The sequence below is a fragment of the Gopherus flavomarginatus genome, chromosome 4 (genome assembly GCF_025201925.1).
Source record: "Gopherus flavomarginatus isolate rGopFla2 chromosome 4, rGopFla2.mat.asm, whole genome shotgun sequence".
NCBI lineage: Eukaryota > Metazoa > Chordata > Testudines > Testudinidae > Gopherus > Gopherus flavomarginatus.
This window is the reverse complement of record NC_066620.1, coordinates 8,095,104-8,113,168: the sequence shown is the minus strand read 5'-3', so window position 1 is coordinate 8,113,168 and position 18,065 is coordinate 8,095,104. Positions and strand designations below refer to the sequence as shown.

The window sequence follows — 18,065 nt, the reverse complement described above, 5'->3', positions numbered from 1 at the left end:
TTCCAGAGAGTGGAGATGTCTGAAAGAAATATGCAGACCACACATTTCTTCCTGCAATATTTACGCATTTAGGGCCTGCTCATGCTCCAGTTGAAGTCAATGACACATCTTCCCGTGAAATCCTGGTCCTCGTCCGAGTCAATGGCAAAGCTGCCATTGCCTTCAGTGGGGCCAGGGTTTCACCCTCAGTGACTTAACTGGGACAGATTCAAGCCCTTGAGTAATCCCATTAAACTCAATGTGAGTAGCACGTGCCTAAGTGTTTGCAGGAGGAGGACCTTAAACTATCGTTTTGCTTTGCGCTGCTTTGCAGTGTTAGATTTAGGCTGAAATATTGTAATAAACAGCTGGCTAGCTGGATTAAAGTAGTCCAAGGCAGAACATATGCTGTGATCCAGGCAGGCAGCACGTCACACTTTAAATAAGTATCCCTTCCCCCATGTTATACAGTGAAAAGAGACATTGTCATGGCAAGTTTTAAAAAAAAACGTAGATAAATCTGGTTAAACTTGAGCTCAAGACATACAAATAGTTTTGAAGCTATTTAAGTGAAAATTCCTTATGCTCTTGTGTGGTGCCATACGATTCATGAGTAGCTATTTCTACAGCCCTGCTACTTGTTGTTCTTAGCAAGGAATCAGACTGTATTATGCAGATCCAAGCCCTGTACCAGTTGTTCATTTACTGAGGAACTGGGCCCATTTAAAACATAATACTGTAAAACTCCTAATCCACATGCTTTATCATTTGGCACTTGTGTGCAAAGGATGACTAGTGTGGTGTGATGTGAGAGCTCCTATTACTGAGAAATGATGGATGAGATGATGTAAGTCCTACAATGGGGAGCACCTACTCACACAAGTTAATGGAGTACTCCTAGAGTAAGGAACTACTCAATTTGAACAAGCGTGGTATAATTTGGTCCTACTTTTACAGTTTACAACGGTGCATGTTAACATAATTAAGCATTATAAATGGCCAAAAAAACAACCACATGTATTTGGTGATACAATAACTTTGCAAAACTTATTTACTGAAACTAATTTACAAAACTAATTTACTGACAATGAATTTGAGTCATTGGTGCAAACCATCAAGGTTCTGGCATGTTTTGCATGCTCTTGCTACCTAGAATATAAAGAAAATGTGCATGTAGTTCTATTTTAACCTTCAGAAATAACATCCAGAAACTACATTTCAGTATTTTATTTAGATCTGTTTCTCTGATCTGGGTTCTTTGAAAATATCCACAAAATTTAGACCAAAACAAGTCAAGCAAGGAGAAGAATTTTGGTCCAAGATCAATGTTTTTATTATTTCAAACTCAGACAAATATATTTCTGAAGAACACTAATACAATTATTTTCACAAGCATATTAAAATATCTGCCTTACATGTAAGTTTATGTACTAGAATTCATGCTAGTTGGATCTCAATAGCATAATTGCAAATTAAAGACATTTCTGGCTGTGCAAATCACTACGCTTCAGTGGACAGTAAACTGCATTTCCTGTTTTAGGGTAAACAACGCTTCAGTGACAGTGAATTACCAAGAAATATAGGTATTTTAAGTAAATAAAGCTACACCTAGCTTTGAAATATACCACTGTACACATTCTTCATCCCCTCCTGTTATCGTTGAACTTCTCAGCTATTTTCTGCAGTTCCAAATCCATAGCAGCCAAATTTTCCAGCTCTTTTTCCTATGAAGCATTGAAACCAAGATCATTTTAGGGCATGGAACAGGTAGGCAAATGTTCTTTTGTATTACAAAAAAAAGAGACTAAGACATGTTTACTGAAACACACCTCCATTCAATTATATATAGAGTCAAAGCTGATGAAGCCAGAAGGGACCACTGTGAATCATCTAGTCTGACCTCCTACATAACATGAACTATAAAACTCCCCAAATTAATTCCTAGTTGAACTAAATAGAGCCCAAGTCAGCACTGTTTACTCAGGCAAAACTCTCATTAACATCAATGGTATTGTTACCTGGGTAAGCAGTAGCAGTGGGTGAAATTTTTTTCAACTGCAACTTTTTTAGTAGAAAAATGCAGAGTTGGCAGCCCAAAATGTTTTTAAATTTGTGTTGATTTCACCAAACTATTAATTTCAGAAACATTTCTGACACTCCCTTCCCCCCCAAAATTTTTTTTAAAAATCTGATTTATTCTGTCATTTTCAAAATTAAATATTTCGATTTTTCAGTTTGAAATGACTTTGCTTCAAAGCTAACATTAATCTTATTTTTAAAAAAAAATGTGGAAATTGTCAAAATGAATCATTTTTTATTTTGTCAAAACAAAACATTTTGTTCAACCCAAAATGATTTTTTTCTCTTTGCTGACTTATTTTTAATTTGTTTTGACCAACTTTTTTTTCAGTTTTCAAAATTGCCAATGAACAAAAATGTTTGCCCAGCTCTAGTAAGGAGTTCTGAATAGGGGTTTATATACGTGAGTTAGGATGCACTTGATGACCTAATGATGACTTTAAATTTCTGATTAATATGTAGTTGATGTTTCTTCTTCCTTTTTAAAATGCTGTGAGGCACTCAGATTGTGTGGTGGAAGACTGTATTTGTGCCAAGGTAAAGAAATAGATTAGTAGATGGATAAACAGTTAATGTACAGTTGTCTCATGACTTGCTAGTTTTCCCTTCCATACATAAAGGTACCTCAGTAGCTGCAGGATTCCCTTGTATGTCCCGCTATTTACTGTCAGAAATACCTTTTATACCATAAATATTGATGTAAAGTTATTTAGTTGTCTAGAGTGAATGGTTAGTTTTGAGTGATCACTGCACATGCACATTTATAGGATAGAGGAAATCATTCTGCCTCTGGCCTCACTGCTTTCTGTTCAATAATTGCCCAGACAGACAGTGTGTGTCATGTGTCCTAATACAGAAGGGGTATATTCTGCAAAAATATGGCTGTACAGGAGAACAGACTATTACCATAATTTAAAAACAAGATTTACTCCATGCCAGCTGTCTCTGTATCATACAGCACCCTTCCCAATTTATGTGCAATCTCCTGTTGCTACTGCTATCCAGAGTACTTCACTAACCACACTCAAGGAATGTCCCTAATATCCTTGTTCTATGCACTGAGGCCAAACCATAGATCCATCAGCTTTTAAGTCTTATGCTAGCTACTTCTGTGCTAGTATTCCACATGTTGCTAATCCTAGCCACTTGAGATCACACACATTTAGGTTAAGATCCAGGCAAGCTCGTTGGAAGTTAGTGTAATCTTTGTTGTGATCACAGTTGTGAAACACATAAATGGCACAATATGGAAATTCACACACAAAATCAAATTCCTCCCAGGGAAACTCTTAGGCATGTACTGCTGTGTATTAAGAGGATTGTTCTCCATTCCATGTGCACAAAACTCCTATTTCCTCCTTCCCTGCTGCCAAAGGTATCAGGTAGATGCAACACATCACCAGTTCAGCTGCATACATCTGATGTGTGCTGACTTTCCACTCTTACCTGTAGAACATTCATTTAAATGGCAGTACTGGAGCATATTGTGAAATCTAGCCATGGGGTTCATGAGCACTACATGCTGAACAGTTCAAACAAAACTGTCTCAAATTCTACTCTGCATTACACTCATGAAGTCAATGGAGGGCAGAATTTAACTCAATGTGAAACTCAAGATATTTTTTCCCTATGATTTTTTTCCCCTGTATTATTCAAACAGCTCTACAAAACAGTTGGTTATTTACAATTTAAAGGGACACATCTTCAGCAAGAGTAAATAGCTACTGCATGCTTCTGGGTGCAGTTCATGGTTATGGTCTGTAAAGCAATCTGTATTCTCCAAGACCCAGTTAGGTGACAGATCTCCTCTGTGTGTGTGTGTCCTGGTGTGGGGAAGTAGGCTATTTGGAGACTGTGAGGATGTGTGTAATGTACCTTTTAAAATTAGTTCTGGAAGAGCACATCAGCATAGGTCCATTGAATTCAGTCAAGCCACGCTGATTTATATCAGCTGAGGACCTGGCCCTTAATGAAACTGCAGTACACTTTTTATGATGATTTGCTCTGAGATTCTGCTGATACCATTTTTGTAGATGGAGCTAAAATCTGAGCTTGTTAAGTAATATCAGTGCCACTTTTCTTTTCATAGAAACTCATAAACACGTACCTCTTCTTCTGTCAGAGGCCTCTGGCTGAGATTTCCCTTGTTGCTGCTGATCATGTGACGCTTTTTTAGGTCTTCCCCAGAATTGTACAATTCTGGAAATTCAGCCGATTTCTTCCTGTAATTCAGAAGCTGGGCGAGTTGATCCATCCTGTCATACTGTCTTTTCATATCAAGTTTGTGGAGCCTTCCAAGATTTCTCTTCTCGGCGTGCCCATGATTCAGACCATCCAGAAGTTGCTTTTTCTCCCACCAGTCATAGTCGTATTCAGGGAAGAAATTCTTCTCATTTAGGCTGGGTCTACTTTCCTGTTCACTCCCCAGAATCTGGTCCCCCATATTATCCTTTTTGTCCAAGTGCCCGCTTTTCCACTGTAGGCGGTGGTAGAAGGGACTGTACCGAATTGTGGCTCTTTTCTCATTCTCTGCAGGGAAGTAACTCTTATACTCCTTCTCCTGGTACCTCACTCTCTCTGTACTATCCTCATTGTCTTGTTTCTCATCCTCGCTGTCGCGTCTCTTTTCTATTTCAGCGTCCACCACGTCATAGCCAGGATAGTGCCTTTTCTCCTCACTGTCCCTCTCCTCAGTGCTGTAGTGCCCTGTTGACTGTCCTTTGCTCTCTCCACTGTGCAGCTTGTGTGCCTCCTCATCTTCCCTGTCGTGGAGGTGGTGTCTTCCTTCACCATGATGTCTCTTCTCATCCCTGCTGCTGTGACCATGATGCTTATCCAGCTCTTCCTCACTCTCTTCGCTGTGGTGTTTCCTCCCCTCATAGTGATGTCTCACTGCCTCACGTGGTTCATCATGGTGCCTCTTCTCATGTCGTTCTTCCTCGCTTTCCCCACTAAGGTGGTGCCTCTTGTCTTCCTCTTCACTGTTCTCCCTGTTCTGATGCCACTGCTCTCTGTACTCCTCACTCTTGCGGCCGGTGTGCCTCTTCTCCTCCACGTCTTCAGAGCTGTGTTTCCCATAATAATTCCTCTTCTCCTCACGATGATGCTCTGGTTCTTCATAATGGTGTTTCTCGTAGTAGCTCTTTTTATCCCAGAATCGGTTCTCTTCCTCATCGGATTCCTCAAGCAGGTTCCTTTTCTCACCTTCGTGATCTCGCCTCTCTTTGGAGGAGTCGCCCGCTCTGTGCTTTCTGTGATTATGTCTTGGTTTGTAGCGTCGTTTTTCTTCCTCAGCTTCTTCACTCTCTTCAGATTCTTCACGCCCTCTGTACTGGTAGAAACCGTGTTCCTTAGACTCATGGTGATTCCTTTCACTGCTTTCCTCCTCCTCCTCCTCACTTTCATGGCTTCTCTTTTCATTGCTGTGCATCTTTTCCTCAGAGTGCCTATGACCCGTAGAGTGTTTATCATCCCCAGGAGAGAACTCCTCCATGCTTTTAGCTACAGAGTGAAACTTTTTGTCTGGAAGCGCATGCTCTGCCTCTCCTGACTCTTCAGCATGATGCTGCTTTTCTTTGCTTCCTTCTTCACTGTGGTTATTTCTCTTATAGCTATTCTCATCATCATCCTCTTCTTCCTCACCTCTTATATCCAGATGATGCTTTTTTTCTCTTTTATGGATTCTATCCTCATGAGAATGACTATCCCCATTGTGTTTTTCCTCCTCTCCCCTGCTGTCATCTTCCTCATGATGGTGTTTCTCTTCATTTTCTTCCTTCTGACCTCTCTCTTCCTCTACACTCGCAAGCTGATGTTTTTCATCCTCTGATGATTCTTTCAAATGCCTCACTTCAAGCTGCTCCTCCTTGTTTTCATTTTTCTTCTCTGCTTTATGCCTGCTGCCTACAAAAACAAAAATTATGTTTAAAAATGTTAACCGAGCTCTTCATTAACACATTCTTCATTCAGAATAAGTGGAGTAGTTTTTGATGCTGCTAAATTGGTCAGATTGACTTTTTTATGCAAAAAAAAATACAATGTATTTTTAAAGCTGGTCAAACCTTCTAAAAATTATTTTAAAATTGATATACATTTTTCTTTTAATTAGCCGGTGTTTTTCAACCGGCTCTAATACTAAGCACTTTTAGCTCACATTACAGTCAATGGGAGATGTAGATCCTCGCCATCTTTCAAAGTCTGTCCTTAATTATTCCAATTCATGCATCCTAAGACCATTCCAAATTGCCCAAATAAAGTGACTGGTGTATAGAATGAACATCATACTCAAAGCAAATAGGAAAATCTTTCAAGGTTTTTGAATGCATAATACCAAAGTGATACCAAGTTATGATCCTGTAGTTGTTAGACTTAAATCTCACACTCTGTGGTGTTTCCAAAATGTTAAATGAGAGCCTGATTCTGAAATCAGTTGCAATAGTATTATATGTATACATGGTATAGTGTAACTCCATTGACTTCAGTGGAGATATTCCCGATTTACACCTGTGTGAGTGAGATCAGAATCAAAATCTTAGATATGCAGATTGTAACATCACAGTTTAAAATGTCTTACTTTATATAGACTGCATTTGTGTTTTTTGGTGCTCTAGAAAGAGGTCTGTCTACATTTATAGCATCCTCTAACATTGCAAAAGTTGTTCTTTAGCAGAAGAGAGCGAATACATATGCCAACAAGAAATTATATAACAGGATGTCAAGAATGGAATGCAAGGTGTCCAACCTGTTGTCAGTTTGGGTCTTAGATAAAGTAGTAAGGATAAGCACATTCAGCGTAAAGAGCTATAATACAGTAGCTCAAGGCCAAGATTTTCAAAAAGGACAAATGATTTTGAATGTGTCAATATTTGGATTTCCAACTTGAGACTCCTTAAACGTGCTTGACATTCAGCCCTTTATGAAAATCAGGCAGCTTTAGAGGGCTTCAGATTGGGTACCCAAAAATTAAGACATTCAAAATCACTCTTGATTTTTGAAAATCTCAGCCAAATTTGTGCCAGCTGTATTTGAAAATCACTGTGTTCTAATCATTGTGCCAGGCTGTGGATTATCATTCTACGGAGGGAAGTATCAACTGTGGTCTTTTATTATTGGTTTTCTTGGTAGGTAAGCACAACTCTTTTTATTTTTCTGTAATTAAACATCAGTTGGAAAGACAAAAAAGTGAGTACTGTAGTTTGCCGCACTGTTAAGTTTAGCCACATTTCACTATAGCTATTAATAAACTATGCAAGCAGGTTTATACCTCTCTCTTTGTGGTAAATTCCATGACACTGAGGAGAATTGCTATTAGCACAAGACTTGAGAGGATAATTTTCAGTTCCTTGGAGCATTACTCCAATGCTCTGGATTCTGCAAAGAGCATTGGCTGCCAAGTAGTTTCTGGATGGAATAAGCTGGTACCTGCATACTTGAAACACTGCTTCTTTCCAGTGTAACACTGATTCAGCTGTCGTCAGCAAAAGCACTCGAGCTGGAACCTTGTTGGTTTAAAAAGCAGCTGCTGGCAAACTCCCTCCATTTTGGAATGCATTCTCTATTTTGTCCAAAATAATCCAAATTTGCTAATCTTCAGGGCTTGCTGGAAAAACTCATCTATTTTCTCATGCTTTGCAAGAGAAGCTAAGCATAGGAAATCAGGCATTTGGTTCATTGTCTTTTGTCTGGCCTGGCATTCTTAACCCATTGTTAGCCATCAGCTCAAGGCCAGGCTAGATTAACCCAGTCCTCGATCTGTTGAAGGCCATCATAGTTTTGACATTGAAATCAATGGGAAGAGGATCATGCCTTATAATATTCAGATGTTTGTAGTGCTGGGTAGAATGCACTGTTTTAACATTATTTTGCTAGCGTTATCAACAACAGGCTTAATCCTCCACCTTTTACTCTTCTTAGTATTCGTTACTTGCATATACTCCCACTTCAATGGGATTGCTCACAGAAAAGAGATTACTCAACTTTAAGGATAACTTATCAGTAAGAATGAGGTCTTTACTGACCGTGAAAAAATAAGTTATTCTACTGTTCATGTTACAAAATTACATCCTTTCATATTTGCATTTTGGAATAACAAACAAATGATGGCTTTTCATAACACTTTTGAAAAAATATGGTTTGGATTCAGAGCTCAGAAAAAACAAAAATGATAACATTTTAAGAAGTACTATTAACCTTGAAGACATTTTTCTTATATGTGAAATTAAAATGGCAAATGCATCTGCCCTATAAAATAAGAACACATCTTAAAAAAGTCATTGTGTTTATAAAATGGTCACATCTACCAAATTCTCTTCATCAGCAATGACACTGATTCAATGAGCGACTCAAATTCATTTAGTATTGCACTTACTCTTCTTCAGGATATCTTTGCACAGAGGATTTATTGGTGGAGCATTTGGTTTAGACAGAGCGGTAGAGAGAACTTCCACTATACATCGTGTTACCTAGAAGAAGCAGTAGTTGGAGAAAAGCACATTTCAAGTGTAAGACTTTTAAAAATTCTGCATATGTCCAATCATGCACTATCAGAGAGATGTTCAGCTATAACAACATTGGACTGTGACTCCAGGACATCTGGGTTCATTTCTTATCTCTACCAGAGAATTCCTACATGATGTTGTGCAGGTCACTTCATCTCTCTGCACCTCAGTTCCATGTTGATAAAATGGGGATAATAATGGTTCGTTTCTCCCACCTTTTGTCTACTTTACATAACAGACTCTTCAGGGGTGGGCCTTTTATTATGAGTCTGTGCGGTGCCTTGCACAATGGGGCTCTGATCTCCACTTATCTGCACTATTAGCATACAAATAATAAGTAATATCAGCAGCATTTAGGATTTGTACTGGTAAAATGATTTTAAAAAGAGAAGGAATGTGTCCAGTGGTTTGAATAGAGGGCTGGTTTTAATACTGGGCTATATTTCACAAATCACCTGTGCCTCAGGTGACTCTTAATTAATTAATTTGTAAATCTCATTGAGATCATAACAGGGTAGCTGGCCAATTAAATGAAACTGAGCTCAGCTCTCTTGTTCCTGTCCATGTGCTCCCGGCTGGACCAATTAAGAGGGCAAGGCAGCAAGTGGAGGCTATGAAAGATCAGTCAGGAAGGGCAAGAGAAGAGAGCTGCCGGAAAGAGAAAGTGGTTCCTGGGCTAAAGCTGAAGAGTAGGAAGAGGGATTTGCTCCCTGGCCTCCCCCAGCCACAGAGTCACAGCTGGAGAGCTGAAGGCAGGAGGACTAGCAGAGGGAGATGCCTGCTGGCTCTGAGATGGAGTTAAAAGCCAGAGAAGGCACAAGGAAGGGGGAGCAGCAGAGGGGCTTCCTTGCTGATGTCTCCTTGCTGGAGAGCTGGACCCTGAGGAACAGTGAGAGGGCTGGGGGGAGTACAGAATGCTTTCCTGCCAACAATACTCCCAGCAAAGAGTCTAGGGGGGTTCCTCTTAGGAAGAGTGGGTTTGCGCCCCAGCAGGAAGAGCTGGGATTGCTGTCCTGGCAGAGGGACAAAGGAGGACTGACAGTCCAGGTATGATGGAAGGTGCCAGAATGTGGTATGTGTTATGTCAGTGACCCAGAGGATGTGAGTTTGAGAGTCTGCTTGCACTGAGGTGATACAGATTATGCTTTGGGAGGTTTCAACTGTTTTATTAATAAACTATGTGTGGACTAGAAGATAAGCTTCCATGGAGTAACTGGGGACTTAAAAGGGAAATTGAGGTGAGGGGCCACTTGCAGAGCTGCACTGGGGTCACGAGGGAATGCCTGGGAGGCATCCACTCATTGTAGAGTTCCTTACAGTAAATATTCCGTAGAAGTGCAAAGTACTGTCATAAACAACACATGGTGTTAAACAGGAGCCTTTAGAAAAATAACTTTAAAAAAACAGAATGTTGAAACATCTTTTTCCTGGCTATCGCATTGCACAGGGATGTGGTGTGGTATAAAGGCTTTATTGGCTGAGTTTGGGGTGACCACATGGCTCAGGATTGCCAATAAACCGGATCACATCATTTTTATATTCTGGATATAAATGTTTTATAGCCAGCTATTTCAGAAACGTGATATAGAGTCTCTTGTTTTTCCCAAGTCTGTTCTATAATGCCTGACTCTCTTAGTAGCAAGAGTTCAACTGTATAGTCCTCTGAAGGAAAGGAAAATTATTAACTACTAAAATGTAAAAATAAAAACAATCTAAAAACAATCTAAAATAGCTTTTTCCCTACATAACAATGTAATGTAATTTTAAGGGCTTTCTGGAGCTAATAACAAAACATACAGGACTTCTGGCTTATTAATAGTTAAAGCTCCAGAGGTCTCATAATTCACAACCACAAATCTCTCATTGGGTTAAGACATAACTATTACCCATCCTGGGCCTTAGGACAATGTAATTTTGAGGGGCTGATTGTGAAGATAGAAGAAAACATTTTTGCAACAAATTGCTTCTTTTTAAATACTCTCAGCTGCTTGAAGCTGCTCAGCACCATGGTCTGTCAGAAATAAACCAGTGGGAACAGAGTAGTGGCCCAGGTGCTAATGATGGAGCACCAGATAAATAAAATGTATCACTTGAGCTCAGATTACGCTCAGATCTTTCTTGGAAAACACATGAGGATTTCCTCATAGAATCCATAACCAGTCTTCCTTATTTCACCCATTCGTCAATGCTACATTTATAAGTCTTCAAATTTGTGACCTCACTCTTTGTGATCCAACCACATTTTGGTTTTATTCAAATGACTATTTCAGGTAATTTTTCAGGCAGACAAAAAAGATAAAATTTTCAAAAGTGCTCAACTCTCATTTTCAAAAGTGAGGCCCAGCTTTTTAAAGGTACTTAGGCATTGCTGAGCTCAGTGTTGCAACATCTAACAGACTGAGAAGCCTAAAACTCATATTTTCAGAATGGATTTAGGCACTCGGAGGCTTAAAACCCGTTAATTGTCAATAGGATTTTGGCTTCTAATTATTTGAAGGGATTTCAACACTTTTGTTAGGATCCTCAGTCAGGTGTTGGAAACAATATCCTGAAGGGATTTCAGCACTTAGGAGCCAAAATCCTATTGACAATGGGATTTAGGCTTCTAAGCACTTAAATCTACTTTGCAAAGGAGATTTAGGCTCCTCAGTCAGTTAGGCATTGCAACACTGAGTGCAGAGTGCCTAAATATCTTTTAACACTGGGTTTAAGGAACTTATTGAAAGCTGATGGGATTTAGTTGCCTATGTCACTTAAGTGCTTTTGAAAACTGGTGGAGAGTATTTTGATTGAAACTCTCTAAATACAACACTTTATGGATATGGCTACTCACCATTTCTTCAACATGGTCTTTTTCCATTGGCATGGAATTGATACCTGGAAGGGGAAAAGTTTACAATATCATGGATTCATACAACACAAAGGCCACCGTTAATTTCACTGACAAGAGTCATTGGGAAAATTGACTTTGAATGGGCTATTTGCTTGATGAGGAGTTTGCAGGTGCAGCCCAGAGTTATTTTATATCAGGAGTCGGCAACCTTTCAGAAGTGGTGTGCCGAGTCTTCATTTATTCACTCTAATTTAAGGTTTTGTGTGCCGGTAATACATTTTAATGTTTTTAGAAGGTCTCTTTCTATGAGTCTATAATACATAACTAAATTATTGTTGTAAGAAGTAAATAAGGTTTTTAAAATGTTTAAGAAGCTTCATTTAAAATTAAATTAAAATGCAAACCCCCCCAAGACAGGTGGCCAGGACCCAGGCAGTGTGAGTGTCACTGAAAATCAGCTTGTGTGCCACCTTTGGCACCGTGCCATAGGTTGCCTACCCCTGTTTTATATCATACCTTTCAAGAGACAATACCTATCTCAACTGCTAGCCTGGGTTGTGGGCTGGCATTAGTGAACAGGAAACTGGAATCTAGACTCTTGGGTTCTATTCCATTGTCTGCTTCTGAGTGATTATGTGACTCTGGATAAGTGATTTCGTTTCTGAGAGGTGTCCTTTTGTAACAGTGTAGAATAGCTTTCTCCCAGGGGCATTGTGTGGCTTTAATTAATGTTTGAAGCTCAGTTCTACATTCTAGTAGTTCAGCAACACATTTCAACCCACATGTTATTTTTGTGGCTGCTATGGATATTTCTAGCATAAGAAGGAAACATTCTGATCGTGCAGGGGCCAAGTAAAGAGCTGTATAGTGAGTTAGTTCATGTAGATGTGATCACTTTAAGGGCCCATATTCATTCTCAGCTTCTACTGCAACTTCTTGGTAGGGTGCAGAAGGTCTACTGGGGAGACTCTCAAAGCTCTGAGTGGGATCAAAAGCCCAACCTTGAGAATGGAAAGCAGCCATCATGCCCCCTCCAACTGGGACCTCCAGAGGTTCAGTGAAGCTTAAACACTGTGAGGCGTTTGTTGAGAGAAAGAGCATGGCAAGATGGCATGGAGATGGGCTGATCCAGCAAAGCTTTCTCTTAGCAGCATCCTATGCAATGGCCTCCTGGAGGGGAGCTAACTCCCAAGAGAGGGAAGTCACAGAATTCCGCACTCTTTCCATGCCCGCCCCCCCGGCTAGCACTACGGAGATAAAATTAACACTTCCCTGCACCAGAGTTAGTGACTCTGTCCCAGGCTGTTTACATTTGGGAAGGAGCTGCTGAGTGTGAATATATCACTTTTACTCTATTTCATGTATTAGTGCTACAGTAGTCTCTTTTACTGCTTAACAAACATTGTTACTGTCCAATAATAAACCTTGTAGAATCACATGAATGGGACTCTCTATGGGTTTTTTCGGAAATGGAATTAGATAAGGTGGCCAGCCAGACATAACTATGCAGAAGTAAGGGGCTTTGGAGTGAAGATGGTCTCTGTGCCTTTGCCTCACCATATTGTGTATAGTTATGCAAATAAAGATCACATTCAACTGTTGCCTTCTTTATGACCATATGACTGGTGGGATTTAGAAGACAGGCATAATAAAGCAGACTAAAGAGAAAACTGAGCCCGTCTGCCCCTTCTCACAAAGAACCAGCAAAATTCTGTGAGACTTACCTCTTCCACTCAGTAGAGAGGAGTTTGTGGTATTGCATTGTCAACTGGGAGCAAGACCTTTCAGCCCCTTGGTATGTGGGTTTGTAGAGTCAGGAGCCTGTTTCACGCATGACTGAATCTCTGTAGCTCCAATGGCCTACCTTCATCCAGCAGTATGGATATAGCAGATGTGCTACCCTAGGCTTGTTTTCCCCTATGACTGCAGCACTAAAGTCCTAGAGGGGACCCAGAGGTAGCTAATGCACCTCCAAACTGTAATAAGTCCCTATCCAATCATTTCTAGCAGAACTTCAGCTAGGGTGCAGGTGAGGGTGCTGTTTAAAGCTAATCACCTCCTCCACCATTAGTGTTTGGGGCTGTCTGAAGCAAGTCATTTATTTAAATAACAGGAAGAAATATACCAAGTAACCACAGTACTGATGGTGCTGTAATCTATCCTACCTGCATCCTCAGTCTGACACTCAGTGACCTGTTGCAGAAACTCTCTCTGAGAGAGAGAACAGAAAATGTGGCACCATACAATGTCCTGCAGGGTATGTGGCAGCTTTCAAATTCCTGTTAAAACTTATCCCTTGAGAGCACATCACTTGTCCCCTTCCACACACACTAAGTACAGTAGAGGCTCCTGTGCTTGGGGTCCCTTTCTAGGGTCGTCCCCTGGATCCCAGTGTGGGAAGAACAGTGTAATGGAGGTGATGATCCATCTCATAGCCTCTTCTCATCTTTGTGAGTTGGTGTGACTCATTCCATCAGAAAACATAGGAGAATTTGCAAAGTTTGCTGCACAAATGTGAATAAACTGTTTCCTGCAGCTGTTTTGTGTTCTTTCTAATGATCCAGCCACAGAGAAAACCATCTGACTGACACTTGTTTAATTTGGTAAGACAGAATATAAAATTATTTCATCCCTTGATCACTTTAAAATATGAACAATCCTAACTCTATGCAGTCTCTTGAGTATTATGTTAATATAGGAATCAAAACAGTGCTGTGCCATTCTGTCATTCCAAAACTCCAGTTTCTCCAAGAGTCAGACTCTTCACAGGCAGATAAATGCTGCTTGAGGAACATTTGTCTGATGAAAGATGACATTCCAAGGCCAATGAGAGGTGTGAGGCCATCATAACGTCAGGAGAAATAGTGAATATTGGACAAGTGTCATATTAGTCTTCCATAGGGGAATAAAATGAATATCAAATTCACATGAGAGCTGAAAAATATATGAGGCAGATTCTCTGCTGTAGCGAAGACCCACTCAAAGCAACAGAGGGGGAAGCCATCGGGCAGCCAATCTGCTCTGTTCTTCCCTGCTGTAGATTGCTCTAACTTGTGCCAGCTGGCAAGAGTCCCAAAGGACTGGCTGCCAGCTGGGGACAACTGGAGTATGGCGCTCTCTGGCTATATAATCATCCTGCACTGGGTTGCAATGGGTGCATGTAGGAACTTTCTACACTGGTTCTGTAGCTGCTTGGGAGACGTAGATGTTTTCACTGCCTCAACAGCACAAAGGATTGGAGCAGGGCAGTGAATCTGCCCCGTACATTTTTTCTATTACATACACAACTTTAGCTTGATAAAGTAGGAACAAAACCAAGAAGTGTACAGAAAAGCAACCTCTATATTTAAACACTGTCTTAACTTTATTTTTAATACCTACCTGGCAGACATCATATGAACATTTCCCCCTCCTGTATCAAATATATTTAGGACACGAAAACTAGATGGCCTGATTTTCAAAGGTGTTGAGTGATCACAAATACCACTAAAAGCATGAGAACTGCAAGTGCTCACCACATTTGATGAAAAAGTAAGCAATAAGTCAGCATTAGTTTTACTTGCATCCATTTATGATTGTCTTGGTGTAGCCATGTAGATTCTCCAATAGGCCACTGTTTCAAAATTTCATTAGTGCTGATGACTCACGACAGCACAATCTCTGACTGAAATGGAAATTTCAGCAAAAATTATTTTTTAACAAAGATCATATAAATCCAGGTTTGGTAGGAATGAAAATAAAATTCAGGAGGCTGCAGGAATTAGTCATTTAAAAAAATAGGTTTGCCAATCCTATAGTTTACTTACCCCTGTGACTTTTGAAAGCTATATAGTCAACATAAGAAATTGCATATACATAGTGTTGGCAGTGATGTCACAGCCAAATAAAAATGAATAATAAAGGCCTGAAGCAATAGAACAACTCCGATGGACTTCAGCGGGCTTTTTGGATCAGGCTCTATACGTAAGCAGTTATCTCTTCCTTTTTCATTTCTGCTTTATTATAGTAACAAGATACTTGAGATAGTTCATTTTGTGAAATTATTGCACTTCTAGAGCTGGGTTTACTCTGCGTTCCATTTGATGCCTCTTAGTGTATATAAACCTGAAATAATATCCCAGAAATGCACTATTAGCCTTTAAATTTCCCTAATGAAATTAGGTAGTATGTATAAGAAAACACTCATTTTGGTTTTAGTTATATAGCTCATATAAATTGCTTGAGTTAAGTTTAATATAAAAACCTGTGAATTCAAAACAATGTGAACAAAAATGTCTATTACCTAAAAATACTAGCTTTGCTACTTTAAAATCAGCTATTACATTTTGCCAGTTCCTTTCTAATTAACTTATTTTGCATAAAATTAGATGTTCAGATATCAATGTCATTGTCATACTGAAGACAAAGTAAGCAGATGGTTGATTGGCTTTTGAGTAGTTTAAGGAAAAGGTGTATTAAAAAAAATGAGCCTTAGCACTAATTATACAGTTAACAAGCAGGGAAGGAGGATTACCAAGCACTACAATGAAAAGGTCCTTAGCCTGAGTAGTGCCTTACTCTGTGATGAGTCCCATTGAAATCAATGGGAATAGCGGAGAAGTTGGGTACTACACAGTGAGAGTAAGGGTAGCAGAATCAGATCCCAAATGAATAGAAGCAGAAAACAGACTAAAAATACAGATTATGAAAGACTAAATTGGCAAAGCCATTCAAGAAGACACTATGTTATTGCATCCTTCCTTTAACATATTAAAGCGTTTCTAAAATCGGGCATATGAATACAATTAATTGGTAAATTTAACAGGAATTCCAGCCATGTAATTTTACTGTTTAACCATCCATGAATAGTATATCGATTTTTGTTAATGCTTTCCCTTTAAATTTCTAGAAACACCTTTTATTTAGCAAACACTCATTACATAGAAACCGTTGCCTGCCGAAGCACCTCTCCATAGTCATACTATTCATTCTGAGCATCTTGTTAAACCTCCAGGGCTCTTTGTGTCCAGCTTTTGCAGAGGACTATGCAAACTCACAGACCATTTGACAGAAATAAACCACTCAATTATTATTTTTTTCCTCTTCCAGAATTCAGGTCTGTTTGACAGTTGAAGCAAATAAATCCATCCATTGATTCAAGTGATCCATTAGTTACAGTAAGGAGGCAAAGTGCCACCATTCAGGCTCAGTCTAAATAATTAAAGTGGGATGGATAGAAATGATGACAAAATCTCAACAGATGGCGTAATCCTCCAGGACAAAACATTCCCTTCTGAATGTAGGTAAAATTTCCCTCCAACAGCAAGAGGTTTTTTTGGTCAGTTGGTTGGACATATTTTTGTGATTTATTTTGTAAGAGTATGCTAACATAAACTAAAAAAACAAACACCAGTTTTTCAAAAAAATCTGTCTGGACTTTTAGTTCACATACCATTTTAAACTGAGTCCACACAGTAGATTTCTTTTCCCAGACAATGAATTTTCCTTAACATATAAATCTGTTAAGAGGATGGGTGTTGCAGAAGAGACAAAGATTCCAGACATTTATTACCTGTTTGTATTCTCCTAAATCCAATAGGAGGACAATTTCTTCCTTTTATTTTTAATTACTTTCAGCTGTTCTAATTTCTGTCTAGTCTAGTCAAGTTAAAACAGTCACGGTTGTTTCTACTCTGAGCCACAAATGATCAAATTTGCGTGTTTGTATTTGCAAGTGCTCAGGCTATCTAGCTATGTGTCTATCAACACACACACACACACATCAGTCTGTGTATATATACAAGAAGCATACAGAATATAGTCTCTATATATGTACACACACTAGACACTATATACTCTGTGTACAAGTGAGGCACACAGGAGATGTAGATACAGCCACTGAAGGTGGGTACGATTCATGGATGGCTACATGAATAATGCCCGCACGCTAGAGGGGCGGGTGGGTGACATTCTCTCTCTAGCTCTCGCCCAGACACTGGTCTCTAGCTCCGGCAGCGGGGGTCCCTGCCTGGCTGGGGCTGGGGCAGGGGCAGGGGCAGGGGCCCCGGAGCTGTCCGGAGCCCGGTGCTGAGGCTGCGGGCGGGGGCAGCCCGCTCTCCAGGGTGCTGAAGGCACTCACCTGCCAGCGCGGCGGCTCCCAGCAGGCTGAGCAGCACCAAGGGCGGCATGGTGCGGGGTGCGGGGTGCGGGGCGCGGGCTGGCGGCTGCTGCTGCGGCTGCTGCACAGGCTGCTCCGGCGGCGCCGCCGTGCCGCGCTATTTAAAGGGGGAGCGGGGGCGGCGGGACTGAGGGAGGGGGGAATCCGGCGCCATCCCGCCAGCAGCCTGCGTCACGAAGCCCCCGGCAGGCGGGCGGGGCCCGAGCTACAGCCCCCCCACAACCCCGCCACACACAGACCCCCCCACGCCCCGCGCCATACACAGACCCCCCCCGCCACACACAGACCCCCTCCTTCACCCCCCGCCCACACAGACCCCCCCACCCCCCGCCATACACAGACCCCCTCCTTCACCCCCCGCCCACACAGACCCCGGTTCCCCACGCCCCCCGCCCACACAGACCCCCCCACCCCCCGCCATACACAGCCCCCCTCCTTCACCCCCCGCCATACACAGACCCCGGGTCCCCACCCCCCGCCACACACAGACCCCCCCCCACCCCCCGCCATACACAGACCC

The 18,065-nt window shown here is 41.0% G+C and overlaps 1 protein-coding gene across 1 annotated transcript; it reads right to left on the bottom strand.

Annotated features, from left to right (window-relative positions):
- Positions 1-1,267: 1,267 nt before the first annotated feature.
- Positions 1,268-17,595, bottom strand: CHGB (chromogranin B). The gene is made up of 5 exons (XM_050952095.1): positions 17,507-17,595; positions 11,389-11,432; positions 8,426-8,519; positions 4,166-5,961; positions 1,268-1,703 (listed from the first exon to the last, which is right to left on the bottom strand). The coding sequence occupies exons 1-5, from the start codon at positions 17,553-17,555 to the stop codon at positions 1,620-1,622; spliced, it is 2,067 nt and encodes a 688-aa protein (XP_050808052.1). The 5' UTR covers positions 17,556-17,595; the 3' UTR covers positions 1,268-1,619.
- Positions 17,596-18,065: the final 470 nt, after the last annotated feature.